Consider the following 27,922-nt stretch of genomic DNA (forward strand, 5'->3'; position numbering starts at 1 on the left):
AGCTCTGGGATGAGATAAAACACTTACTAATAAGGAGCATCATGGACTACATTATACACCAGTATTGAGCAGTGTAGATGTCAATCTAGCTCTGGGGTGAGATAAAACACTTACTCGAAAGGAGCATTATAGAGCACATTATGCACCAGTACTGAACAGTGTAGCTGTGAATCCAGCTCTGAGGCAAAACAAAAAAACTAACTAAACAGCAACAGCCGTGAAGACATTAGTCACCAGTACTGAGCAGTGTAGTTGTTAATCCAGCTCTGGGGTGAGATAAAACCCTTACTAGAAAGGAGAATCATGGAGTACATTATATACCAGTACTGAGCAGTGTAGCTATGGATCCAGCTCTAAGGTGAGGCAAAACACTTGCTATAAACAACAGCAATGGTCTATGTGTCTCTGCCTCTCCATCTCATTCCGCTAATCCCTTCACCTTCAAATTGCAGCTCTAATATGATTTAGCAGTCTACCTTGCATTAAGCAAAACGGATTTTGGCAGTTCTTTAGAGTGAATTATGAGTTCTGGAGGTGGAGGAGGGGAAGAAGCGGCTCATAAGAGGAGAAAAAAAGTGGTTCATAACTGGAGAAAGGAACAGACTTCTTATTTATATTTGCTACCGAATGAGACGATATCCTTATGAAATGAGCGAAACCATAAGTCAGTAGGATCACCTTATGAAGATGTGCTACTACCAGGCACACCACCATTTCAGTGACAAACTATAGTAAATCAGCTACAGCTCACCCCAAAATCATGATCAGTCACAATAATCAATATAACCAGGGGGACAATAAATAGTTAAAAAATAAAAAACAGAAAATGCTAACTAATGCTGCTGATGTACGAAGAAAGTCATAATAATAATAATTATTAAAGTTTTATCTTGAATAACACCTGACATACAGTAACTATTCTGCTTATGTCAGTGACACCATTTTATTATGTCTTACATTTGCTTGTACTATTGATTGATACAGAAATCGTTGATACGACGGGGACCATTCCCATGTAGGTGCAACGTTACTTTGACCCGTTCAGCTTTTAATCCACAGTCAGCACAATAATTCCCAACCAACATCTAATAATGATAAACTATTTAATAGATGGAAAGCGTCTCCGGTAAACATGTAAGGTTAGAAAATCAGCAGCTGGACGGCTAAAAACTCTGCGTGCGCAGAGGCAACTCCTGCAGGGACAGTCCTGCCGAGATCCAAGACAAGCGACTCCGTCACATCTGTGGAACAATCTGTCTTCACAAGCGAAGGTGAAGGAGAGAGGAACCTGAACACAACAGGATCTGTCTACTGACGCCGTACCATGGACGGGAGACGCTGGGCCAATCTGTCGAGTGGCAGAAATACAGGCAATGCTACTAATAAAGGAATGTTCATATCTTTGTGTCAATTTTGGAACTGCAATATTAAAAGAAGAAAACGTGTTATGTTTTTTCTGGGTGACCTTATGAAAATTGGATTGTGTCATCTTCTAGTTTGGTCTTCTGGCTTCTCAAAAAAGATCCAACACTCCAGTGATCGTCTCCATCCACCTTGTTGCTACTCCAGTGATTGTCTCCATCCACCTTCTTGCTACTCCAGTGATTGTCTCCATCCACCTTCTTGCTACTCCAGTGATTGTCTCCATCCACCTTCTTGCTACTCCAAGTGATTGTCTCCATCCACCTTCCTGCTATGCCAGTGATTGTCTCCATCCACCTTCTTGTTACTCCAGTGATCATCTCCATCCACCTTCCTGCTATACCAGTGATTGTCTCCATCCACCTTCTTGCTACTCCAGTGATCGTTTCCATCCACCTTCTTGTTACTCCAGTGATCGTCTCCATCCACCTTTTTGCTACTCCAGTGATCGTTTCCATCCACCTTCTTGTTACTCCAGTGATCGTCTCCATCCACCTTTTTGCTACTCCAGTGATCGTTTCCATCCACCTTCTTGTTACTCCAGTGATCGTCTCCATCCACCTTTTTGCTACTCCAGTGATCACCTCCATCCACCGTCTTGTTACTCCAGTGATCATCTCCATCCACCTTCTTGCTACTCCAGTGATCGTCTCCATCCACCTTCTTGCTACTGCAGTGATCGTCTCCATCCACCTTCTTGCTACTGCAGTGATCGTCTCCATCCACCTTCTTGCTACTGCAGTGATCGTCTCCATCCACCTTTTTGCTACTCCAGTGATCACCTCCATCCAGTCTTGTTACTCCAGTGATCATCTCCATCCACCTTCTTGCTACACTAGTGATTGTCTCCATCCACATTCTTGCTATTCCAGTGATCGTCTCCATCCACATTCTTGCTATTCCAGTGATCGTCTCCATCCACCTTCTTGTTACTCCAGTGATCGTCTCCATCCACCTTCTTGCTACTCCAGAGATTGTCTCCATCCACCTTCTTGTTACTCCAGTGATCGTCTTCATTCACCTTCTTGTTACTCCAGAGATCGTCTCCATCCACCTTCTTGTTACTCCAGTGATCGGCTCCATCCACCTTCTTGTTACTCAAGTGATCGTCTCCATCCACCTTCTTATTACTCCAGTGATCATCTCCATCCACCTTCTTGTTACTCCAGTAATTGTCTCCATTCACCTTCTTGTTACTCCAGTGATCATCTCCATCCACCTTCTTATTACTCCAGTGATCATCTCCATCCACCTTCTTATTACTCCAGTGATCATCTCCATCCACCTTCTTGCTACTCCAGTGATCGTTTCCATCCATCTTCTTATTACTCCAATGATCGTCTCCATCCACCTTCTTGCTACTCCAGTGATCTTCTCCATCCACCTTCTTGTTACTCCAGTGATCGTCTTCATTCACCTTCTTGTTACTCCAGTGATCATCTCCATCCACCTTCTTGTTACTCCAGTGATCGGCTCCATCCACCTTCTTGTTACTCCAGTGATCATCTCCATCCACCTTCTTGTTACTCCAGTAATCGTCTCCATCCATCTTCTTGCTACTCCAGTGATCGTCTCCATCCACCTTCTTGTTACTCCAGTGATCATCTTCATCCACCTTCTTGTTACTCCAGTGATCGTCTCCATCCATCTTCTTGCTACTCCAGTGATCGTCTCCATCCACCTTCTTGTTACTCCAGTGATCATCTTCATCCACCTTCTTGTTACTCCAGTGATCGTCTCCATCCACCTTCTTGTTACTCCAGTGATCATCTTCATCCACCTTCTTGTTACTCCAGTGATCGTCTCCATCCACCTTCTTGTTACTCCAGTGATCAGCTTCATCCACCTTCTTGTTACTCCAGTGATCATCTCCATCCACCTTCTTGCTACTCCAGTGATCGTCTCCATCCACCTTCTTGTTACTCCAGTGATCGTCTCCATCCACCTTCTTGCTGATCGTCAGCTGGAAATTCCAGCTTAATCACTTATAGATATCATTGTCTTCTCAAATTATCTTGTATTTCCTATTTTTTGAGCAGGTTATTTTTATGTTTGACGAGTTGTAGTTCTTTCACTGGTTCCATTTTGGAGTTGATACAACTTTTTTATTCGTTTATAGTCAGTTTTTTGGGAGGTGGGGTGAACGGAAAAAGCATTTCCATCTTGATGCAGATCAATATTGTGATCATTTGATAGAATGGGTCACTATGGCTGTGCTATAACAATTTTATTTTTTAGTTTTTTGGTAATTTTGTTGAAGAAATATGTAAATTATTTCAAATGTGCTTGGAATGCAATTGGTTTAGCCTTACAAATTGTCCGGACCCTCCGCAGAACCCGAATATGGGGCTTTGAAAAGCCTTACAGGAATAGAACAGCGCCAACATATGCATTACTGCGTCAATCATTCTCCATAGGACTGCCGAAAAAAGCTGAATGCTGTAGTCTGCTATGTTCCCCAGTCCCTTATAAAACACATGCACGGCTACCTACCTATTCTGATAGGGCAATGTAGAGTCTTGTCCTCAGAATTGGACCCCACCGATTAGCAAAATATGACATATCTGTAAGGAGAACAGTCTTGGCACAAGCTACTACGTTTCTCAGAACCCTGGGGTTGCCCTGGCCTTCACCCTGAAAACTCTATACAAAAATCTGGACTTACACAGAAGTCCCTGGCCAAGTGCCAAAGAGTCAGCTGCTGTTTGGTGGCGCAAGCCGACAAGAAGGATAGTCAGGTAACTGGGTCAAAGCCAAGAGGGAAGGAAAGGTACAAAATCGTCAAGCAGGAGAAGAATCAATAAATAAGCTGAAGTCAAAACAGGAACACACAAATGCTATGCAGGAGAAGAAACCATAGACCTTCACCAAGGAAGCACAAAGCTATATCTGGCAGCTTCCAGCAGTAAGCTAGCGACAGAAGCAGATTTCACAGGAGCAGGTCTTGGTGGAGATATAACAGTATATTTTAGAGAAAGTATAACCTTTATTGAAGGGATCAGCACCAAAGAACACAAAATCAGTAAATCTTGCTGCAAATATATGTTTTATTTGGTTCCCGCACAAAAGGAAGACAGACTGTCCAAAGTTTCGACAAATAGTTGGTCTTTATCAAGGACATCTGTGTTGATTACAGGAAGGTGGTGTATAGGTAAGGAGTAGTGATGAGCGAATATACTCGTTACTTGAGATTTCCCGAGCACGCACGGGTGTCCTCCGAGTATTTTTTAGCAACCAGGCAACCCCCACATGTACTTATGCTGGCTAACAGATGTAAATCATTTATCTGCGGCAATAAAAACTAAATTTTCGAGCACTAAAAAATACTCGGAGGACACCCGAGAATGCTCGAGAAATCTCGAGTAAAGAGTATATTCGCTCATCACTAGTAAGGAGCTTTACAACACATACAGCTCCTCACCTATACACTACCTTCCTAATATCCGGCTGTAATCAACACAGATATTGTCACGACCCAGCTGTCAAGCACTGTCAAGGACCAGGGGCTCCTTCTCTGTCCCTACCACAAGGGAGCCACCCTAGCTCACCGGATTCCCAGGGACACTTCTGAAGGTGAAGATGCCGGGGCGGCCACTCTTGCCTTATCTCCTGAATCAGCCCTCTGACTGTTAACTTCCCCCACCCAGGGAAGAGGGGTGATACTGTGTGCAGTACAACAACCCGACAAACAAGGTAACACAAACAAGGATAAACTGAAAACACCAAGCAAACAAATATTCACTCATATATAACAGAGAAATGCACCGGGGAATGGAGGAAGGTGAATAACCAAAGTAAGAGGAGGGAAGGGAATTACCACACTTACAAACCACGCAAGAGTCACAGACAACTCCTCCAAAACTCCTTCGCATATGAACACCTCTCCTCCTAAGTCATGCAGCAAATGCTAGCTCTGACATGAATTTGAATCAGAACCCAGATTATAAAGGGGATAGCAGTGGCTAACAGAACTCAGCTGAGAGCATAGACTCCAAGAGTTCCCAACATGGCCGATTAACCTCTCTTCTCTGTTGCGGTAACGCCAAGACAGATGTCCTCGATAAATAACATCTATTGGTCGAAACGTTGGACGATATCTGTCTTCCTTTTTGTGCCGAATCCAAATAAAATTATAAATTTGAATCAAGATTTACCACTTTTGTCTTCTGTGGTGCTGAGGTCTTCAATAGAGTATTATAGGACTATGGTCCTTTCCTCACACATGACTACCTATACAGTAGCGCTGACGACTTTTCTCTACATCTACTAATCTTTTATTGTGCATCATGTAAATTCGATATAGAAAAATAAACGCTACGTGACATTCAATCTCCAAAAATGAATAACTCTGAATGTCCAAGAACTCTTAACCTTGTAGATGGAGGACAAGAGCATAAAGTCATCTGTATATTGTATCTGCAGCCCAGCACTGTGAACACTTACAAAGTACTGAAAAGTGTGAGCCCTTGTGGTCATAAGTGGTATTGCGTGTTTTTCTGGGACGACTAAAACGCATTGTTTTAAGATTTTCTTTTGCAAAACCCAATATCTTATTTCAGGAAAAGATAATATTCTCTACCATACAAATAAACTATTAAAGCTCCAATCTTGTTTACTTCCCGGAGATTCTGGCGCTTGTTACGTGTCTCCGGAGACGCTGCTATTTGCATTGAGATTTGCTCTCATTCTTGGCTAATTGTTGAAAAATTCCTGCACATAAAATGAGACGGCTCAATGGGAAATGTCAGCGACTCCTTTCATGAATCTGTGCAACCTTCACCGCGACTGTCGTCTGAGCGCTGCTCTCTGGCTGCTCCGCTGCGTGTTTTAATTAGTGACATTTCAGATGATAACCTGCAACATCGCCGCGCGGAAGCAACCGGGCCATGAGAATGTACAGCGCGCGCCGACATGTGTGAACGAGAGACAAGCCTGTCACACGATTTATCTCACCTCCTTATCGTCCTCAGAAGTGTGGATCGAGCCTCGTTGTGAAAGGTAATAATGATGCTCGTAGGTGGAAGGTTTGATGGGTAGCGCAGCTCGGTACATCTGAAAAACACAGCAATTACCAAATGAGTCGATGCATCAAAATAGAAAAAAAATAACATTTATGACTAATAAAAGTCCCCTTCAGACAAGTCAGACGGAGCTCCAAACATTTCTATAAAGGGAATCTATCAGCAGGTTTTGCTATGTAATCTGACAGAAGCATGATGTAGAGACAGACACACTGATTTCTGCGATGTGTCACTTACTAGGGTGTATTTTTTTGTTTCAATAAAATCAGTGCTTTATCAGCAGGAGATTACCACGACAGGACAAGGTGCCTCGTGCCTTCTAGTCCAACCACACCCCCATCACTGATTGGCCAATCAGGGGTGTAGGCAGGGTTATTCACAGCTCAGCATTCTGAAAACAGTGGGGTGTGTCTGACAAGTTTATCTGGGGGTGTGGCTTAAGGCTGCTTTGCATAATTATCATGTGAGCCACGCCCATTTAGTAAAGACCATAAAACAAAAAGGGGATACTCGGGATCAGCAGGAATAAAAGCAAAATTGGCCACTTTTCCGGCAGTGACCAGTCCTCTATAAAATTATTAAAAAATCCAGTGAATGGCCTTCTTTGTAGCTTCCATCCAGTTTACAAAGTTTACTCACTTATTACATAAATTACATGGCTTACCCTGTAGGTCCAATATTATACTCAAGAGCTGCACTCACTATTCTGCTGGTGCAGTCACTGTGTACATACATTACAATACTGATCCTGAGTTACATCCTGTAGATCTTTTATTATAAAAATGAAAAACATAACAACAATAATAGCAGAAAACATAACAAAAATATTAGCCAGAAAATAATCAGTATACTGAACACTGGTCCAGCCGCTCATTCTCTCCTCTCACACATATTATACAGTATATACAGAACAATAACTACTTTGATTTTCAGGTCCGGTCACCAAACAAAATAATAATAACAAATAAAATAAACAATGGCAAACAGACTATATACATGAATTTTTTTTTTTTTTTTTTTTTAGTTTTAAATAAAATAACTACAAATTAAACAAATATATACAATACTACAAGCTATCCTCCATTCCGAACCCCCCGCACTGACCTGAGAGCTGGTCCTGCGTCTCATGCCTCAGTCCATGTCCAACGTCCATAGGCCAGATCAGGCATTGCCAGTTTTTCCCCCAAACAACCCAGTGTCCCATAGTCCCACAAGATAATCCCACCTCCCCCCCTTTCCCACCACCCAACCTAATACCTACACCCAAATCTATATCCCCATATACAATATATACATTATATACAGCAGCACACACCACAATAATCACAAAACACGAAGCCCAAGTTCGGCGCCTGCAGCCCTACATCACTGTATAATGATCAAACAAAACAAAAATCTACAGTGTCAGCAGCAGCCCACCACCAGGAAAGGAGATGACCAGACTAGGGCACACTAAAAGAAAAGCCCCTCCAGAGGAGCGCGGCCCTCCGTGCGCCCAGTCTCCCATACTCCAGAGAGCGCACCTTCACCAGGTCACCGAGTATACACATCGTCCACTGGGAGGATTTTTCGTTGCGTCGATACTAAGCACCGTGCGTTCCACGTGTGATACCTAACCACTGCGCTAACTAGAAATAAGGTGCAGCGGTCCCGACCACCCAGGTCTCCGAAAGCTCCATAGGCCCATTCCGCATAGGAGAGACCGGCCAGCCGAGACCAGCCAATGAAGGCGCCCACCCTGTTGTACACCTCTGTGTTGAAGGGACAATGAAGCAGGAAGTGGTCCATGCTTTCCAGCAAGGTACCACAATGCTCCCGAAGACAATTCCTGTCCTCAGAGCTCCTACACTTCAGATTGTCCCTCACACACAGTTTCCCATGGAAGCAGCGCCAAGCCAAGTCCCAAAACTTCGAGGGGATCCTGATAGAATTCAAAAGATGCAAACCCACCCCAAGATCCTGACTTGGGCAGTCCCTGAGCGCCAGAGGCCTCTGGAAATGGGTCAACAGAACCCCACTGTCAAGTAGTTTCCTTGGCAGAGTCCTGATCTCCCACATTCCCAGACCCCACCGACGAATTACCTTCAGAACCAAGGTAGCGTAAGCCGGAAGATGTCCATGCAGTGTGCGAAGATCCTTCACTTGCCCTCCTGTCTCCCATTCCTGGAAGAAAGGCTGAAACCATCCCCTACAGGAGAATACCCACGGAGGAGCCCTCTCTTTCCAGAGGTTTGCGATATAAATCTTAATGAAGGTATCCACAAGGAATACCACAGGGTTGACCATACCCAACCCTCCTAGTCTCCTCGTACGGGTAAGTAACCTCCCTCTTGACCAGGTTCAGTCTATTCCCCCATAACAGTTGGAAGAACAAACTGTAGACCCGAGTCCAGAGAGATTCCGGCAAGATGCACACACTGCCCAGATAAATCAGTAAAGGGAGCAGGTAAGTTTTGCTCAGGTTTACCCTTTCCCTTAGGGTCAAAGACCAACCCTTCCATTGGTTCACCTTCTGAGTGGCGATCTCTAGCCTGCTGTCCCAATTTTGTTTGGGGTAATCCCGCTGGCCAAATTCGATGCCAAGGACTTTTGCAGAGACTTTGGGTCCTGGAAGGGTGTCCGGGAGCTCAAAACCAGGATCTCCTCCTCCCAGCCAGAGACTCTCACACTTATCCCGGTTGATCTTGGACCCGGATGCCTCCGAGTAGCGATCTACCTCTGACATCAGCCACCCTGCCTCCTCGTGAGAGGAAGCAAACACAGTGACATCATCGGCATACGCCACCACCCTCAGAGTGGCTTCCGGTGCTGCCTGATCCATCCCGATCCCGGCCAACGGTCCACACTCCACCCTCCTAAGAAGAGGGTCAATCGCAAACACGTACAGCAGCGGGCTCAAGGGACAACCCTGGCGAACACCGGACCCAACCTCAAAAGAGCTACCAATCCAACCATTCACAAGCGGGAAACTCTCTGCCCCACTGTACAAGGTCTTAAGCCAATCAACAAACCCCCCCGGCAGGCCATATCTCAGAAGGACGGACCAGAGGTACTCGTGATTAACCCGATCAAACGCTTTTGCCTGGTCCAGTGACAGCATGTACCCCTTCCAGTGACCAGCCCTACCCTGCTCCACTGCCTCTCGGACACAGAGCACAGCAATAAATGTGCTGCGGCCTGGAACAGAGCAATGCTGGGCCCCCGAAAGGAGTCGGGGTGCAAATTTCACCAGCCGATTAAACAGCACCTTTGCCAGAACCTTCCTGTCTGCATTGAGAAGCGCTATGGGACGCCAATTCTCAATGCAAGACGGGTCCTTACCCTTTGACAAGATGATCAGAGCAGACCTCCTCATTGACTTCGGCAGAGTGCCTGAGGAAAGACACTCATTGAATACCTCAGTCAAGAGGGGAACCAAAACGTCTTTAAAGGTCTTATAGAATTCAGATGTTAAGCCATCTGGACCAGGCGATTTTTTGGGAGCGAGCCCTTCAATCGCCAACTGAACTTCCTCTTCCCTGATCATTTCTGTCAAAACGTCAAGAGAGGGGTCTACCCCTGGTTCGGGGACAGCTTCTGCCAGGAAAGCCGACATCTCATCCCAATCAAGATCCCTCTTCCCCAAGAGGTGCGAGTAGAAGGATCTGACAACCTCCAGGATCCCTGATCTGGATCGCCTCAGTGACCCCGTAGTGTCGACCAGTCCTGTAACCACTTTACTATTCACTGACATCTTGCAGTTTCTGTAAGGGTCGGGCGAGCGGTACTTCCCGTAATCCCTCTCAAAAACCAAAGATGCGTGTCTATCGTACTGACACCTCATAAGCAAAGATTTCACTCTGGAGATCTCCTCACGGCTACCTCCAGTTGAGACAAGATGCTCGAGTTTCCTCCTCAGACCCTGATACAGGCGGTACCTGCTCAGACTCCTGAGGCTCGAGAGCTGGCGGAAGAATCTCGCCACCCTTTCCTTGAACATCTCCCACCACTCTGACCTACTACTACAAAGATCCAGTAAGGGTACCTGGCTCTGAAGAAAATCCTCAAAGGACTGTCTTATCTCCGCTTCTTCCAAGAGAGACGAATTGAGCCTCCAAAAGCCTCTTCCCATCCGGAGGGTCTCTGTAACATTCAGAGAAAACAAAATTAAACAGTGGTCGGAGAACTCCACCTCAACAACAGACACTGCTGAAGAGACAGCTTCCTCCTTTAAATAAAACCTATCTATTCTGGACCTACAGTTACCTCTATGATAGGTGAACCCCTCGTGGCCTGGGGTGTGCCGAATGTGGACATCCACCAGGCGAGCCTCAGTAGCTATACTATTAAGGGCGACGCTATCATAAGTCAGCTTGTCTCTGGAACCTCCTCTATCTCGGGGCCTCGTGACAGCATTGAAGTCCCCTCCAAAGACAACCTGCCGACTTGTAAAAAGGTAGGGCTTGATCCTCATAAAGAGACACTTCCGGTCCCACTTAGATTGGGGACCATAGATGTTAATGAGCCGGAGCTCTTGTCCCTTCATGAGGACATCTAAGATCAGGCACCTCCCCATTTCTAACTCAATAACCCGTTGGCATTCCACCGGTGCGGTAAAAAGGACCGCCACTCCGCTATACGGCTCGGCCACAAGAGACCAATAGGAGGGCCCGAGTCTCCACTCCCTCTTAGCTTTAAACACATCTGCCATGTTTGGCAGCCTGGTCTCTTGCAAAAAGAAAATGTCAGCTTCAACCCGGCTGAGAAAATCAAAGGTCGCAAATCTAGCTGTATTTGACTTTATGCTGGCGACATTAATGGACGCCAGCGTCAACGGAGTGGGTTCCGCCATCATTGGTGATTGAGTTAGATGGCTTTCTTTTTCCCACTCCCCTTATCCTCTGCCTCAGAGGAGGAATCCTTCCCCCTCTTTAATGACATGGAGGTATCCATTTCCACGCGTTTTTTATTTTTTTCGTCCTCGTCTCCGGACTCTGGGCCAGTCCCTCCCTCCAAGGATCTTACGTTCCCAGAAGGAGGAGACTCGGCGCCCCCTGTGAGCCCCGCCGAAGCCAGAACCTCACCCTCAGCTTCCTCCTCAGAGGAAGAGATGTTTTCAAGGGCTTGGAACCGGTTAGAAAGACCAACCAGAGGGGAGTCGGTTTTTCCTTCCTTAGGTACCTTGGTCAGAGTGAGAGAAGATTTTTTTATCTCCCTTCTTTCTCTTCTTTTTGGTGCCGAGCTTACGCTTGTCCTCTAGCCACTGCCTATTATCCTCATCCATACTTTCATAATGGGAGGACTCTGAGGCAGTGGCACTCTCCTCCCTGTGGATCCTCCTGACCTCCTCATCCAACTCATCATCCCTTGGGGCCTCAGCAGCAAGACTGGCATCCAGGACAGGGGCCGCCCCAGTGGCCCGAGGCTCGCCCAGCTCCCTATCCTGTCTGCGCTTGTCTAGACGCCTTAGCTGGGCAGGCGTCTTTTTATTGCTTTTCTTCCTTGGCCCCTCAGCTCCCTCACCCTTGCTAGTCCCTTCCCCAGCAGAATCAGCCTCACGGCTTTCTCCCACCGGGGTCGCGACTGCGTTAGCGAAGGAGCGAGGACAACGGCTGAATGGGTGACCTAACTCACCACACAGGTGGCACCTAATCTCCACACAAGATGCAGCAAGATGGCCGACATCCCCACACAATGCACACTTCTGCACAGTGCAGTTTGCGCTGAAGTGTGTGGGGTCGCCGCACTTGTGACAGAGCTTCGGTTGCCCCTGGTAGAAGACCAGGATACGATCCCTACCCAGGAAGGCAGATTATGGTATGTGGGCAACCGTACCACCTGAACGCTTAAGTTTTACCATAAACGTCCAGGCCCCTGACCAGATACCAAACTCGTCACGGTTTTTCTTTGGCATCTCCACTACCTCTCCATACCGGCCAAGCCACGTCATGATGTCATAACAAGAAAGCGACTCGTTACATGTCATCACGGTCACTTTCTTGACTTGATTTTGGCGAGACACCGCCTGAACGGCAAAGTCTCGCCAGCCGGGCTCATTTTTTGCCAACTCATAGTTCGACCAGAAAAGTTCAAGCCCCTCCGGCCGAACAAAGCTGACATCAAACTCAGGTGTGGAATAGGGATGTATCAAGGCGTAGATGTCAATCGCCTTGAAGCCCATCCTCAGCAGGAGCTCCACAACCTTCGACCTTGGAGGACACGCATCACTGCCCCTCCACCGAAGACGGACCACATTCCTACGCACACTACCCGGCCCGGCTGTTGGGAGGGACCACACTGTATCCCCCCCTCTTTGCTCTCGGAAGGCCCCGAGGCCATGCCTCTCTATCCAGAAGGATAGATCAACCTCTCGACCCTCTACCATTAGTGATCTCTCTCCCTTCTTTAGAGCCTCCAGGAGACGCCGTTGCAACATGCCGTTCCCAGAGCCCAGAGACGAGGAGGACGCCCTATTTCCCCCGGAGGTGACAGCGGCATAACTCCTGACAGGTGCTGCCACCACTGGGGGGCAACCGGACCAGTGACCACATCCACACCAACAGTATCACCATTACCCACCTCCATAACCTCCTCACCCTCCACCAAACCAGCAACCACACCACTAGACAAAGAGATTTCCTCATCCATACCCACCACCACATTCACTCCTGCTGGACCAGTGACAACAGGGGGTGACATTTTGGCCTCCGCATCATCAGGCACAAGGGGCTGAGTCTCCTCCACAGAACTGGAGGTGACCTCACCCCTGGTTTTATGTGTGCCCTCCGCATCATCAGTTGATATTTTCCGCTGCTTCATGGTTGCTACCAGGCGCCGCTGATCTTTCGCTGCTGTGAGGCACCGCTGATCCTTAGCATCAGGATCTTGTTGACCAGCGGCGCCAACACAGAACAGGACTTTGGTGGGAGGACCGGAACGCCCAGCCCCGGTAACCCCCTCACACTGCCGCCGCTTCTCAACTAAGTGATCAGCGGCAACAGCATTCAGGGGCACCGAGGCTACCGGAGCTGCCCCTGACACCGGGCTGCTCCCCCCTCCCACTGGGGAGCGCACCACAGTATCGTGGCCTGATTTTTCGCCCGCCGCCGGGCCGCCCTCACTGTCCAGCCTCTCGGCTGATGCACCTGCTGCTACGTCCCTGCTACTACAAGCAGAAACGGAGCTCTGCGCCTCACTACCGTGCTTTGTAATCTCCCCGTGTCTTTGCACCGGATCCACAGCAGAACCCGGGCTGGGCTGGGCAACGGGGCTTATACAGCGAGCTGACCCTGCAGCCGACTCAGGGGGTACAGGGAGGGGGGCATACACATAGCTTACCGCTTCCTGCAGCTTAGGTTTGATCTTCTTCACCTTTTTTTTCTGGCCCCCAGGTGCCTCCTCTGGCAAATCATCACCAAGATGGAAGTTCTGAAGGCACACTGGGGACTCCAGGAGCTTGATCTCTGCCATTAGTGCCCCTCCCTGGCCGATGTCACTGTCCTCCCCAGAGCCAGCAGAACTGCGACGAGATGTCATTGTCGCCTGTCCAGCAGGGAGCTCGCTGCACGTGGCCTGTGAGTGACTAAGCAGGCTGCCAGGTGGGGTTTTCTGCTGGTCATCCTCCTTCTTATCATCATCATCATCATCATCATCATCCACCTGGCTCCCAGGCTGCAGCCCTATCTGCCTTTGCTCTCTGTTATCAGCCATTTCTCTAAATCGGTCTTCATTTTGCAATTTTTCTTTAAATGGTCCACTTTTTTCTTGGATAAACGCTTTTCTTACCTCCAGGTCATTAATTTCAAGCTTCAGGATCTTTACCTCCGCCTGGAATTGCGTCTTCCTGGGTCTGGAGGCGCCTGCAGCTTTTGCGCTTGTGCAGCGCAGCTCCTCCCGGAGCCTTCTCAATCTCTTGCTTGCTTCTTCATACTCACGAAGGTGGCTCATGACCCGGGAGGCATAGGTGGACACAGACTCCCGGGGTCTCTGCAGCGCCCAACCCTCCTCAGTGAGGTCGGCCTCACCTCCGTGAGCATTCAGCTTTCCTCCGGAAGGGCCGTCATCCTGCACGCTAGCAAGCTTCTCCTCCATGGAAGCCTTGCGGCTTCTCTGGGTCTCTGCAGACCTGGGGGGAGTAAGAGCCACATTGCTGCGACTCCTGGTGGAGCGTCTCACCCCCGAATCTTCTGATGTGCAGGCTGGTTGCTGGTTCTTTCTGCCCCCCGCCAGCCTGGTCCGGGAAGCAGAAGCCTGGGACTTGGCCCCCTCATTCATCCCAGGAAACCCACTCACTCCCTGGGTAAGAGAGAGAGCAGGTCCCCGGGCGGAGAGGTGGTGGTTCCCAGGAGCTCAGGAGCACACTGCAGGTTCAGCAGCGACCGCACCCACAATCAACACAGTGAGTAGCAGCTGAGCAGAGCTGCACTCACTATCCTGCTGGAGCAGTCACTGTGCACATACATTACATTACTGATCCTGAGTTACATCCTGTATTATACCCCAGTGCTGCACTCACTATTCTGCTGGTGCAGTCACTGTGTACATTACATTACATTACTGATCCTGAGTTACATCCTGTATTATACTCCAGAGCTGCACTCACTATTCTGCAGGTACAGTCACTGTGTACATACATTACATTACTGATCCTGAGTTACATCCTGTATTATACCCCAGAGCTGCACTCACTATTCTGCTGGTGCAGTCACTGTGTACATACATTACATTACTGATCCTGAGTTACCTCCTGTATTATACCCCAGTGCTGCACTCACTATTCTGCTGGTGCAGTCACTGTGTACATTACATTACATTACTGATCCTGAGTTACATCCTGTATTATACTCCAGAGCTGCACTCACTATTCTGCTGGTGCAGTCACTGTGTACATACATTACATTACTGATCCTGAGTTACATTCTGTATTATACTCCAGAGCTGCACTCACTATTCTGCTGGTGCAGTCACTGTGTACATACATTACACTACTGATCCGGAGTTACATTCTGTATTATACCCCAGAGCTGCACTCACTATTCTGCTGGTGCAGTCATTGTGTACATACATTACATTACTGATCCTGAGTTACATTCTGTATTGTACTCCAGAGCTGCACTCACTATTCTGCTGGTGCAGTCACTGTGTACATACATTACATTACTGATCCTGAGTTACATTCTGTATTGTACTCCAGAGCTGCACTCACTATTCTGCTGGTGCAGTCATTTTTGTACATACATTACATTACTGATCCTGAGTTACATCCTGTATTATACTCCAGAGCTGCACTCACTATTCTGCTGGTGCAGTCACTGTGTACATTCATTACATTTCTGATCCTGAGTTGCATCCTGTATTATACTCAAGAGCTGCACTCACTATTCTGCTGGTGCAGTCACTGTGTACATACATTACATTACTGATCCTCAGTTGCATCCTGTATTAAACTCCAGAGCTGCACTCGCTATTCTGCTGGTGCAATCACTGTGTACATACATTACTGACCCTGAGTTACATCCTGTATTATACCCCAGAGCTGCACTCACTATTGTGCTGGTGCAGTCACTGTGTACATACATTACATTACTGATCCTGAGTTACCTCCTGTATTATACTCCAGAGATGCACTCACTATTCTGCTGGTGCAGTCACTGTGTACACACATTACATTACTGATCCTGAGTTACATCCTGTATTATACCCCAGAGCTGCACTCACTATTCTGCTGGTGCAGTCAATCTGTACATACATTAAACTACTGATCCTGTACTCTACCAGAGTTACACTGGGGCCCAATAATTGAGCCGCTGATCCTTTACTATTACTACCTAATTGCATTGTGGGTGTGTGTGGGAATTTCTGTGGGACTGTCGTTTTGGATCACCTCAGGGTTTCTATCTTTTGTGATTTTTTTCTCTTCTTGAAAAAGAAAACAAATGACATTTTCTTGTGCAGAAAATCCGATTCTGCTAAAAATGTGAAGCTGTGACATTTAAGAAGAGGACAACAACGAGCCCCCGAACTGTCATCAGTTATGCTAATGAGACATAACTAAGCGCCAAAGGAAGAGGGAAATTAAAGGTTGAAATTAATTAAGTCCGTGGGTCTAATGTGATGGGAAACGGGACTTTTTACTATGAAAGATGAATATTTAAGGGACAAGTCCAGTCACAGCCGCGATAAGAGGCAGAAGTGCAAATCCAGAATAAACATCCTACAGCCCCCTTGGCCCACTGTATATGAGTAGGAGGCAAAACCTAAGGCGGAGCCTAAATAACTGACTGACAATATTACACAGTGATACAATGTATCATATTCGTTATCGATTCTTACACAGTGATACAATGTATCACATCAGTTATTGACCATTACAGTGATACAATGTATCATATCAGTTATCGATTATTACACGGTGTGAGGCAGTGACCCCTGTTACAGCTAAGGGGTGCTGTATGTGCTCTTCAGAATGTGTATGGAAGCATAATGAGGCCATGAGGGTGTACTGCAGACACAGGTGTGGCTGTAATTCGAATAGTGAAGCAGTGACTGATTAAAACCCCTGTAGTAAAGGAATAGGTGTTTCATTGTTGAGCTTGGAAGCAGACAGAGCAGTTGTCTGCAGAACTCGCTCTGTGTGGAGCAACACAGAGGCAGGAGGAACCAAAGAGACTGACACTCTGCATCTTGGGCTGTTTTGTGTTTACCCGGCTGCAATCCGGAGGATAAAGAGTGCATGCACTGAGTGAGTACAGACACTTGATAACGGCGTGTGGTCTCCCAGGGAAACTGGACAGATGGAAGTTCGGCCTGTTTATTGACTTGATCATATAGCCATGTATTACTAATGGACTGTATGAAGAAGCCGTACACTGTATAGGCTGTGTCAAGTAACACAATAAAAGAACATTTTGTTTGAACTTGTTTGGGTCACTGCCGTTTGACTGTGTATGGTCCTACCGCTGCATTACATATGGTGGAGAATGCGGGCCATGTGAACTAAGGCATAGCCAGAGAGTGCTGTAGATTGTTGTGCAAGTCAGCTGGAGAAATGGAGGAGCTTTTGGAGCAGGTTGTGCTCAATCAACAAAGGCTTCAGCATTCACAGCAAGAAGTTCAGCAGCAGCAGGAGCTGCAGTGGCAGCAACAGCAAAAGGCGCTACAGTGGAAGCTAGCAGAGATTCAGCATGTTAAAATGGAGACCCCTAAAGTGAGGGGTGAACAGCAAAGTCCTGAAGAGACCCCAAAGGTAAGGGGCGATCATTGGGTGTACCAGTGGTCCTATGTAGAGACTCGGTCTGCCAGGTCTCAAGAAAAAGACTTATTACACTTGGTGGAGGAGTGGCTCCAGCCTGAGTTCTGTTCTCCGTATGAGATGATGGAGAGAATCGTGGCTGATCGGATGGTGAGGGCTCTGCCGGCCGCCATGCAGCGTTGGGTCGGGCTGAGGGACCTAGGCCACCTGGAACTGCTGATAGAATTGATTGAGCGGTATAAATCCACTCAGGACGTTGCACCAGAGCCCGGGCATCGGGCTAGTTATTGTTCGGTGACATCTAAGCCCATGGACTGTGGTAACACTGGTCAGGAGTCTATGTGTGCCCAGCCTGTCTGTATCACCACTACGGGCACAGCCGGCAGCAAACCAGAATTGTGCCAGGTACTTCTGAATGGGTGCCAAAGAGAGGCTCTCCTGGACACGGGAAGTAAAGTGACTCTGGTCCATCGGTCCCTTGTTGCTGGGGACAAACCCAAGGGACCGAGAGTGGAGGTGATGGGTATCCACGGGGAAATCCAGGAGTACCCGACCACGGAGGTTAATTTTTCCACACCAGGTGGGGACATTAAACATGTGGTGGGAGTGGCAAAGACTCTTCCATATGGGGCTATGTTGGGGAGAGATTTGCCCCTGCTTTGGTCCCTGTGGGAGACCAGGTTCAACCGTCTCAAGGAAAGTGTTGTAAGGGGTGCAGAACCCAAAGATATTGAGATACCTGCCATAGGGGTCGCCAATCTAGGGACAGAGTGTAATCCCAATAGGCTCCCCCTAGAGGTAATGGCAGGAGAAACTAAAGATGTTGTTTCGGGCGTAGAACCCGAAGATCCTAAGATGTATGCCACAGGGGTCGCCAATTTAGGGTTAGAGTGTAATCTCGATAGGCTTTCCCCAGAGGTTGTGGCAGTAGAGGTTGTGGAGACCCCATTGAACCCTGAGCTGTAGGTGTTCCCTGGTAAGGTCGAGACAGCTCAGATCCAGGGTCCCACACAGAGACGCAGATACAAAAGACGCAGGTGTGAGAAGAGCCTGGAGTGTATGGTCGCAGAGGCGACTGGGGACATGCGCACGAGGAACCCTCTGGCAACGGTCAAGGATGGGGCCGGGGGTCAAGGTAAATTAGATAGAGCGCTCGCTAGGCAGCAGTGTCAGGAGGCTCAGGTTCGGGTGTGGCGTAGTACAGATGTATGCTCGGAGTTGCCAGCGCGGTCCGCGGCGTTTCAGCGTGATATAGTCACTGAGGCACGGGTAAGGGTACAGAGGAAACAGTACCAGGGGCCCGAAAGCAGATACTTAGGTGACAGGATGACCCGTGGGGTTAGTGTGCCCAAAATAAACAAAGTTGAGACCACCCAAAACTGTCCCAAATCTGCGGTTAAACAGAAAAGAGGGCTTGGCTTCTGTAATGGAGAACGAGGGGGTGGTCCCGTAATGAAGTATAGAGGAGAAACACCAAGGGGAGGGATGCATGCGCCGATCGATTGTTCCAGTCCCTACTTTAGTTTCTTAGTGTAGTGTCAAGCGGGGATGTCACAGGGGCATACCGACATCCTGTCTCACGCCCTTACGGGGTAACAAATGTTCAAACCCACAGGTATGAATGGGGGGGAGGATATGTGAGGCAGTGACCCATGTTACAGCTAGAGGGCGCTGTATGTGCTCTCCAGAATGAGCATGGAAGTGTAGTGAGGCCATGAGGGCGTACTGCAGACACAGGTGTGGCTGTAATTAGAATAGTGAAGCAGTGACTGATTAAAAGCTCTGGAGTAGAGGGGGAGGTATGTCAGTGTTGAGCTTGGAAGCAGACAAAGCAGTTGTCTGCAGAGCTCTTTGTGAGTGGAGCAACACGGGCAGAAGGAACCAAAGAGATTGACACCCTGGGTCCCGGGCTGTCTTGTGTTTAAACGGCTACAATCCAGAGGATATACAGTGCAGTGCACTGAGTGAGTACAGAGACTTGATACCGGCGTGTGGTCACCCAGGGAAACTGGACAGATGGAAGTTCGGCCTGTTTATTGACTGCATCATAAAGCCATGTATTACTAATGGACTGTATGAAGAAGCCGTATAATGTATAGACTGTTATGGATTATTACACAGTGATACAAAGTACCACATCAGTTATTGATCATTACACAGTGATACAATGTATTATATCAGGTATCGATTATTACACAGTGATACAATATATCATATCCGTTATCGATTATTACACGGTGATACAATGTATCATATCAGTTATCAATGATCCACAATAAGATTAGACATGGCGAAATCGAACTGCCCGAGTCTGCTATCAGCTGAGAATTGAGGGGTCCCCAAATACATTGGATTGGCTGAAATTTGCTGAGCTTAGCAGACCGTCAGTGTTACGCAGTGTTTTTTTTTTATTGGACATCAGACGATCGCACATTCAAGTCCACTAGTGGGAGCAGAGGGGAAAAAAATAGTATGAAAAGTTTTTAAAATGTTGCTAACAACTAAATATAATTTAAAAAAAATGGATAAACCATATGAACCCTTCAAAATTTACCAGTTCAAAAAGAAAACGTAAGAATCACAGCAAATGTAAAAATTATAATAATATAATAACACCAAAATAAAGAACACTGAAGGCTTAAAATAAATCACGTTGTTAAAGGGAAGGTAGCACCTCTATTATTTATTAATCATTACAACCAGATAGTTTTTTTAAATCAATTAATTTCTGTAAAAATATATATTTTAGAAAATTTTAATAATAATAAAAAAAACTCCATGATTCAGGTGGACGGTCATATTATCTAAACTTCTGCTAACAGCATTTGGAGACGTCTTACAGCAGCAAAAATCAGACTAGAGATGTTTAGGAGTGTTGTGGGCATGCTCTGGGGTCTGTGCAGAGATTATTAGGCAGGGAGGTGGAGGACGTCAGCTGTGACATCACTTATGGTAGAATATTTATGGGCATGCTCTGTGACCTAGACAAGGTTCAGTGTGCAAAGATGGAGGGAGCTGGTATTATCACCCATTATCTTTTATGGAGGAGTGTTGCAGACATGCTCTAAAATCTGAGCAGTGGACATTGCGCATGGAGGGGGAGGAGCATGCTGTGACATTACCTCTTGTAAATGGAGGGTTCTGTGTTATCTATGCATAGGCAATCCAGCCTGTGATGATAATAAGGTAACTGCGGAGAAGGGATCTCTACAGAACAGGAAGTGTCAGCCCATTGTGAGGCTCAGCGTGAAAACTACAAGATTTCAGGCTTAATTATTAAATTTTCAAAAACCTGAAATCTTGTAGTTTTCACTATTTTATTTTCTGTTTTTTATATTTTATCAAAAAATTTATCCCAGATATGTTGAACATGATTCAGACAATAGGTTATTTTCTGATGACGCACGAGGCAGTACGGTACATATTTTTTTAATGTGATTTGTATGCTAATGGTTTTTGCCTTTTTATCTATATACTGTTTCATTGGTGATCGACTTTTAACACTGCGCACATCTTGCATGTCACATGGGGTGTACTTACTTTTTCTCAACTCAGGTACCATATAGTAAAGTCAACAAGGGAGAACGAAGGCGGCAGCGTCGCTCCCTGGCTAAGCATGGCTGACATGATGAGTCGCAGGCAGCAGCGGAGTCGTCTGTGTCTGGCGGGCAGGTGATGACATGTTTGTGCCCCCTCCTGCCGGTGATCTCCCCCAGGGCCTTTATGTAGGGAAGTGAAATGTAAAACCCTAATGACAACTGAACGCTTGTCAGACAACTTCCGCAGATTCGCCCGGTTGATGTCGTCCGCGGCGTACGATCATATCTCTTCTGCAAACCATCAAAGCTATTTTATTTAATCCTTTGTAGTTTTGGTTGGTGGAGATTCCTCCCGTCACATCAAAGACGTTTTATGCAGAAGAGAATTAAATATTTGAAGAATTCGTCTTTGTAGAAGATTAATTTCTCATCGTGACGTCAATGACTTTCCAAAACCAGCGGCCGATTAATTACAGGATCCGTCACTTTAAGGAATTCAGTCAATATTGATGGAAAATGTCATTGGCGATAACAGTGCGGTCAGCGGAGACTCCGCATATAAGCAGAGGTCCGATGTGGCCGCGACCGGGGTCCTATAGCCCCGACGTACGGAGCATAGTGCTGCCCAATAAGGGCCACATACAGGGCGCAGATACATAGGACAATGAGGTCTGCCGTATGAGGTTCTGCAGCAGCTGGGGTGTATTATGAGGTTTTGCAGCAGTTGAGGTGTATTACGAGGCTCTGCAGCAGCTGGGGTGTATTATGAGGTTCTGCAGCAGCTGAGGTGTATTATGAGGTTCTGCAGCAGCTGATGTGTGTATAATCAGGAGCCCTATTCTCCGCCCTGTAACGCCCCTTTGGTTCCATATATAATGCACACTCGTTGCTGCCGCTGCTCTCTGACACGTGTCTCCCGGTGATGGTGGCGAGTTCCCCGCTGTCTCGATTTCCTCTCCTCCTTCGCTCATCCCCCTACGTGGCTGATAAATGGTCGCTGTACGTTATGTCAGGTTTCACAATCCCTCGCCGGCGCGGCTGCACCTGAGCATTAATATCGGCGGGCGCCCGGACTTTCCTTATCATTTGGCGGATTATTGTGTGCTGCTCGCTGTGTGACGCCGACGGCCATTACACTCATTTTATGGGTCGGTAATGAAGATAAAGGGGCTCTCAGCTTTTTACGTCGCATCTGTCACATACATGGGGAGAAGCGGAAACGTGGCCGACGAAGACTACGGCCGGCCAATATTATGTATGAGGAGACATGGCGGTCGGGGAGCTAGCAGATAAAATAATGGCCACTACTTCACCTAACGATCTAGAACCTTTCCTAACGATTTGCCGTGTCTAGTTAACCCCTTAGAGTAAGGGGAGGCCGGTTAGTGCCCAGAGAGGTAGCCCGGCCCTTTAACGCGCTCTACTCAGGAGTTCCAAGATTCTTAACGTATGTAAGAAAAGATCCCTTTAATTTTTCTTTTTCTCCAGCTTTGCCCCATTACACCTGAGTAATATCACATAATCCAATCCCGTCTTCATATCATCCAATATTAATGGGCAGCGCGCCGATTCCGAGGAGCAGCATCGCTGGTGATTACAGGGTGATATTAAACTAGGTCACGGCGTGTACAGCTCCGAACACGAGATGGGACTTGTGGACTAAAATGCTGTTTCAGTGATTTTCATTTCTTTTTTTCCTCCTGGTTAATGGCACATTTTAAATTCCACTGTAATTTCTCTTGGGACGGGGGGGAAGCGACGACCATAAAGTATTTAATTATAAATTGGCTTTTCCCAGCGCATTCAATTTGCAGGTCGCATATTAGAAAAAGTGATTTTTTAATTGATGCAATATTTATTTATTAGATGTATCAGGAAAATAGTCAAACACAGAAATAGTTAGAAGAAAAATATCTAATATCGCTTCTGAATGAGCTCGGGCAGGACGGACGGACCCTAGAGGAAGGTCACCACCATTATGTGGGCATTTTACAGGCAAGATCCCCTCTCCATGAGACCTTGGGCGTGCGTGAAGGGAAGCCGGTATTAATGGTCCTGCTGAAAATCTTCTCAGGATAGATCAAAATAGTTGCTTGGCTTGAGATTGAAGGAATAGGAGGGATGGTAGAACTTACCGCCATGACCCAGGCTACAAGAAGACTCTTTTTGAACAAGATGGGTCAATGGTGCCATATACATAGGAGGCATCTACCACCACATACATCCAACCAACGCTAGAAATACAATGTGATCGAAGCTTATATGTTGGAGGAGGCCATTACTATTGTACAAGAGGTCCCAGGAAGGATGAAAATTAGATTCTGCATGATACTGGCACACTCTTCGCTTACCCACCATTGCCGGTCCTGGCCCATTGCACTTTCACGGTAAAAGCCACTTTTTAGCTACTTTCATGCTTCAGGAGCGCCCTGATGGATTCCCACAATTTGATAAAGTGGGGACATAACCAACCAAGACCTTTCTTTTACTGCTGGTGTGGCTGCAGAGTAGGACATACTGGTCAACTCTCCGGGAATAGAAAAAAGACATATGCCAGTGGCTCCTGGAAGAGTTGGAAAATCGTTTGGGTCTCTTGGAAGCTTTGAAGGTATCTAAATGAATTATCGGAAGCACTGTAGAATCCTAGAATGTTATAGTTGGAAGAGACCTCCGGGGTCATCGTGTCCGATGTTGTGAATTCTGTTCTTGGGCTCCCTCTTGTGGTCACGAGTGGTACTGTGTGAGTGCTATCTTTGGGCTCCCTCTGGTGGCTCTTTTTGTCATTCTGCGGGTCTGTGGCTGGGATCAGCTGTCTCGTCATCTGCTAGTTGGTTTCCTATTTAGCTCACCTGGACCTTCATTTGTTGCCTGCTGTCAATGTATTCAGTGCTATTCTGATCTCTTGTGCTTTCTTTTCAAGAAAGTTTTCGCCTGCTGAGCGGAATTATGATGTTGGTAATCGGGAGTTGTTGGCAATGAAGTGGGCATTTGAGGAGTGGCGACATTGGCTCGAGGGAGCTAAGCATCGTGTGGTGGTCCTGACTGATCACAAAAATCTGATTTATCTCGAGTCTGCCAAGCGGCTGAATCCTAGACAGGCTCGTTGGTCGTTGTTTTTCTCCCGTTTCGATTTCGTGGTCTCGTACCTGCCTGGTTCGAAGAACGTGAGGGCTGATGCTCTTTCTAGGAGTTTTGTGCCTGACTCTCCTGGAGTTTCAGAGCCGGCTGGTATCCTCAGAGAGGGAGTGACTTTGTCTGCCATTTCCCCAGATTTGCGACGAGTGCTGCTGGAATTTCAGGCGGATAGACCTGACCGTTGTCCACCAGAGAGACTGTTTGTCCCAGATAGATGGACCAGCAGAGTTATTTCCGAGGTTCATTCTTCGGTGTTGGCGGGTCATCCTGGGATTTTTGGTACCAGAGATTTGGTGGCTAGGTCCTTCTGGTGGCCTTCCTTGTCGCGGGATGTGCGTTCCTTTGTGCAGTCCTGTGGGATTTGTGCTCGGGCTAAGCCTTGCTGTTCTCGTGCCAGTGGATTGCTTTTGCCTTTGCCTGTCCCGAAGAGGCCTTGGACGCACATTTCCATGGATTTTATTTCGGATCTTCCAGTCTCTCAGAGAATGTCTGTCATCTGGGTGGTGTGTGATCGTTTTTCTAAAATGGTCCATTTGGTGCCCTTGCCTAAGTTGCCTTCCTCCTCCGATTTGGTTCCTGTTTTTTCAGAATGTGGTTCGCTTGCACGGCATCCCGGAAAACATTGTGTCTGACAGAGGATCCCAGTTTGTGTCCAGATTTTGGCGGACCTTCTGTGCTAAGATGGGCATTGATTTGTCTTTTTCGTCGGCCTTCCATCCTCAGACGAATGGCCAAACCGAGCGAACTAATCAGACCTTGGAAACTTATTTGAGATGTTTTGTTTCTGCTGATCAGGATGATTGGGTTACTTTTTTACCATTGGCCGAGTTTGCCCTTAATAATCGGGCTAGTTCTGCTACTTTGGTTACGACGTTTTTTTGTAATTCTGGTTTTCATCCTCGTTTTTCCTCGGGTCAGGTGGAGCCTTCTGACTGTCCTGGGGTGGATTCTGTGGTGGATAGGTTGCAGCAGGTTTGGAACCATGTGGTGGACAATTTGAAGTTGTCACAGGAGAAGGCTCAGCGCTTTGCCAACCGCCGTCGCTGTGTGGGTCCCCGACTTCGTGTTGGGGATTTGGTGTGGCTGTCTTCTCGTTATGTTCCTATGAAGGTCTCCTCTCCTAAGTTCAAGCCTCGTTTCATCGGTCCTTATAAGATTTTGGAAATCCTTAACCCTGTGTCATTTCGTTTGGACCTCCCAGCATCGTTTGCCATTCATAATGTGTTCCATAGGTCTTTGTTGCGGAGGTATGTGGTGCCCGTGGTTCCTTCTGTTGAGCCTCCTGCTCCGGTGCTGGTTGAGGGAGAATTGGAGTACGTGGTGGAGAAGATCTTGGATTCTCGTATTTCTAGACGGAGGCTTCAGTATTTGGTTAAGTGGAAGGGTTATGGTCAGGAGGATAATTCCTGGGTGGTCGCCTCTGATGTTCATGCGGCCGATTTGGTTCATACCTTCCATGTGGCTCATCCTGATCGCCCTGGGGGTTTTGATGAGGGTTCGGTGACCCCTCCTCAAGGGGGGGGTACTGTTGTGAACTCTGTTCTTGGGCTCCCTCTTGTGGTCACGAGTGGTACTGTGTGAGTGCTATCTTTGGGCTCCCTCTGGTGGCTCTTTTTGTCATTCTGCGGGTCTGTGGCTGGGATCAGCTGTCTCGTCATCTGCTAGTTGGTTTCCTATTTAGCTCACCTGGACCTTCATTTGTTGCCTGCTGTCAATGTATTCAGTGCTATTCTGATCTCTCCTGACTACATTCGTTATCAGTCTCTCCAAGAGAAGCTAAGTTTCTGTTTGTTCATTTTTTGCTCATCTGTGTTCAATATGTTTCTTTGTTTATGATGAGTTCTGTCCAGCTTGCTAATATGTGATTTCCTCGCTTGCTGGTAGCTCTAGGGGGCTGAGTTTCTCCCCTCACACCGTTAGTTGGTGTGGGGGTTCTTGAACTCTCAGCGTGGATATTTTGTATAGGGTTTTTTACTTATCGCACAGTTTCCTATCTATCTTCTGCTATCTAGTGATTAGCGGGCCTCATTTGCTAAATCTGTTTCATTTCTACGTTTGTATTTTCCCCTTAACTCACCGCTATTATTTGTGGGGGGCTTTCTATATCTTTGGGGTATTTTCTCTGAGGCAAGTGAGGTCTTTGCTTTCTCTCTTTAGGGGTAGCTAGTTTCTCAGGCCGTGAAGAGACGTCTAGGATTTTAGGAACATACCACGGCTACTTTTAGTGTGTTTTGGATAGGATCAGGATTGCGGTCAGTCCAGTTACCACCTCCCTAGAGCTCGTCCTATGTTCAGTTACTTAGCTGGTCAGATCTGTGATCCTCAGCCACTAAGGATCATAACAGTCCGAACCCTCGGCTCAATGCAGGATTCACTAAACCATCCCAGACAGATGTCTTTCCAGCCTCTGTTTGAAGACTTCCATTGATGGAGAACTCACCACCTCTAGTGGCCGCCTGTTCCACTCATTGATCACCCTCACTGTCAAAAAGATCTTTTCTAATATCTAATCTGTATCTTCTCCATTCTATTGCTTCTCGTGTTTCCATGTGCAAATGACAATGATGATGATCCCTCTACACTGTGACAGCCCTTCAGATATTTGTAGACAGCTATTAAGTGTCATCTTAGCCTTTTTTTTCTTGCAAGCTAAACATTCCCAGATCCTTTAACCGTTCCTCGTAGAGTAGGAACGGACAAAGACAGAGGAGGGCTCCCGTGTAAAAACAATATACGGGCCCTTTGCAATCCAACAGCTCATCTTAACGCATTGGAAATGGTAACGGCCCCCATACTCCGTGGACCCCTGTGCAGCTGTACTGGTTGCACCAATATGTCCGCCTCTGCTGTAAACACATGGTTATAAGGTAAAGACGTTGGATATCACACTTTGCGTGCTGTGACTGCAGATTCATCCCGGACCAGCACTATGAACAGTTGGCAAGTAGACAATGAGCTTCCTAATCACAATCCTTGGAGATTAAAAAAATGAGAGAAAGGTTCATAAAAATTATACAAAACTCCGTGCAAAATTATAGATAAAAGCCTATTATTCCGTCCGATGGAGTGTGATCCTCGATCAGTAATTCCTACTCCGGAACCTGTAAAACTAATAAAATCCAGCTCCGAACCCTACACCCCTCCCATACGGCCATGTAAAAAAGACGCTTTTTTTTTTCTTGTTGTACTGATAAAACTTCAGCTTCAATGAACATTTCATTCAGCATGTTCATAATTATTCAGCGTGACAATTACATCCAGAGTAATTGCAATTTAATACCTCTCCACGAGTGAAAATTGCAGCTTTTAGCAGGAAAAGTGCTATAATAATGAACAAAATCCCCTAAGTGATGAGTTCTTAGTACCTCCGGCTACGGCTGCTTAAATGGCTGACTCTGCACTAAGTGCAATTGTAAAGGCCAAGCGGCTGCGGAACAATTGTGGATTACAGGATCTGCCTACTAAACAGAACACCGGGAAAACTCTGCTGCCAAAAGGTATCCGGCGTAAAGGGCAAAAATCTGCAAAGAAGCAATCAATCATATGTAAGGATGAAGGGTCCTGCAACAGCCAGA

General features: G+C 47.0%; 1 protein-coding gene across 1 annotated transcript in view; it reads right to left on the bottom strand.

Moving 5' to 3' along the window:
* GALNT14 (polypeptide N-acetylgalactosaminyltransferase 14) overlaps positions 1-27,922 on the bottom strand; it is a 460,225-nt gene that overhangs the window by 145,265 nt on the left and 287,038 nt on the right. The window contains exon 3 of the mRNA XM_077282130.1: positions 6,376-6,474. Coding sequence (XP_077138245.1) covers positions 6,376-6,474 — 99 coding nt within the window. The remainder of the gene's footprint in view (positions 1-6,375; positions 6,475-27,922) is intronic.

The sequence above is a fragment of the Ranitomeya variabilis genome, chromosome 2 (genome assembly GCF_051348905.1).
Source record: "Ranitomeya variabilis isolate aRanVar5 chromosome 2, aRanVar5.hap1, whole genome shotgun sequence".
In the NCBI taxonomy this organism is placed as follows: Eukaryota; Metazoa; Chordata; class Amphibia; order Anura; family Dendrobatidae; genus Ranitomeya; species Ranitomeya variabilis.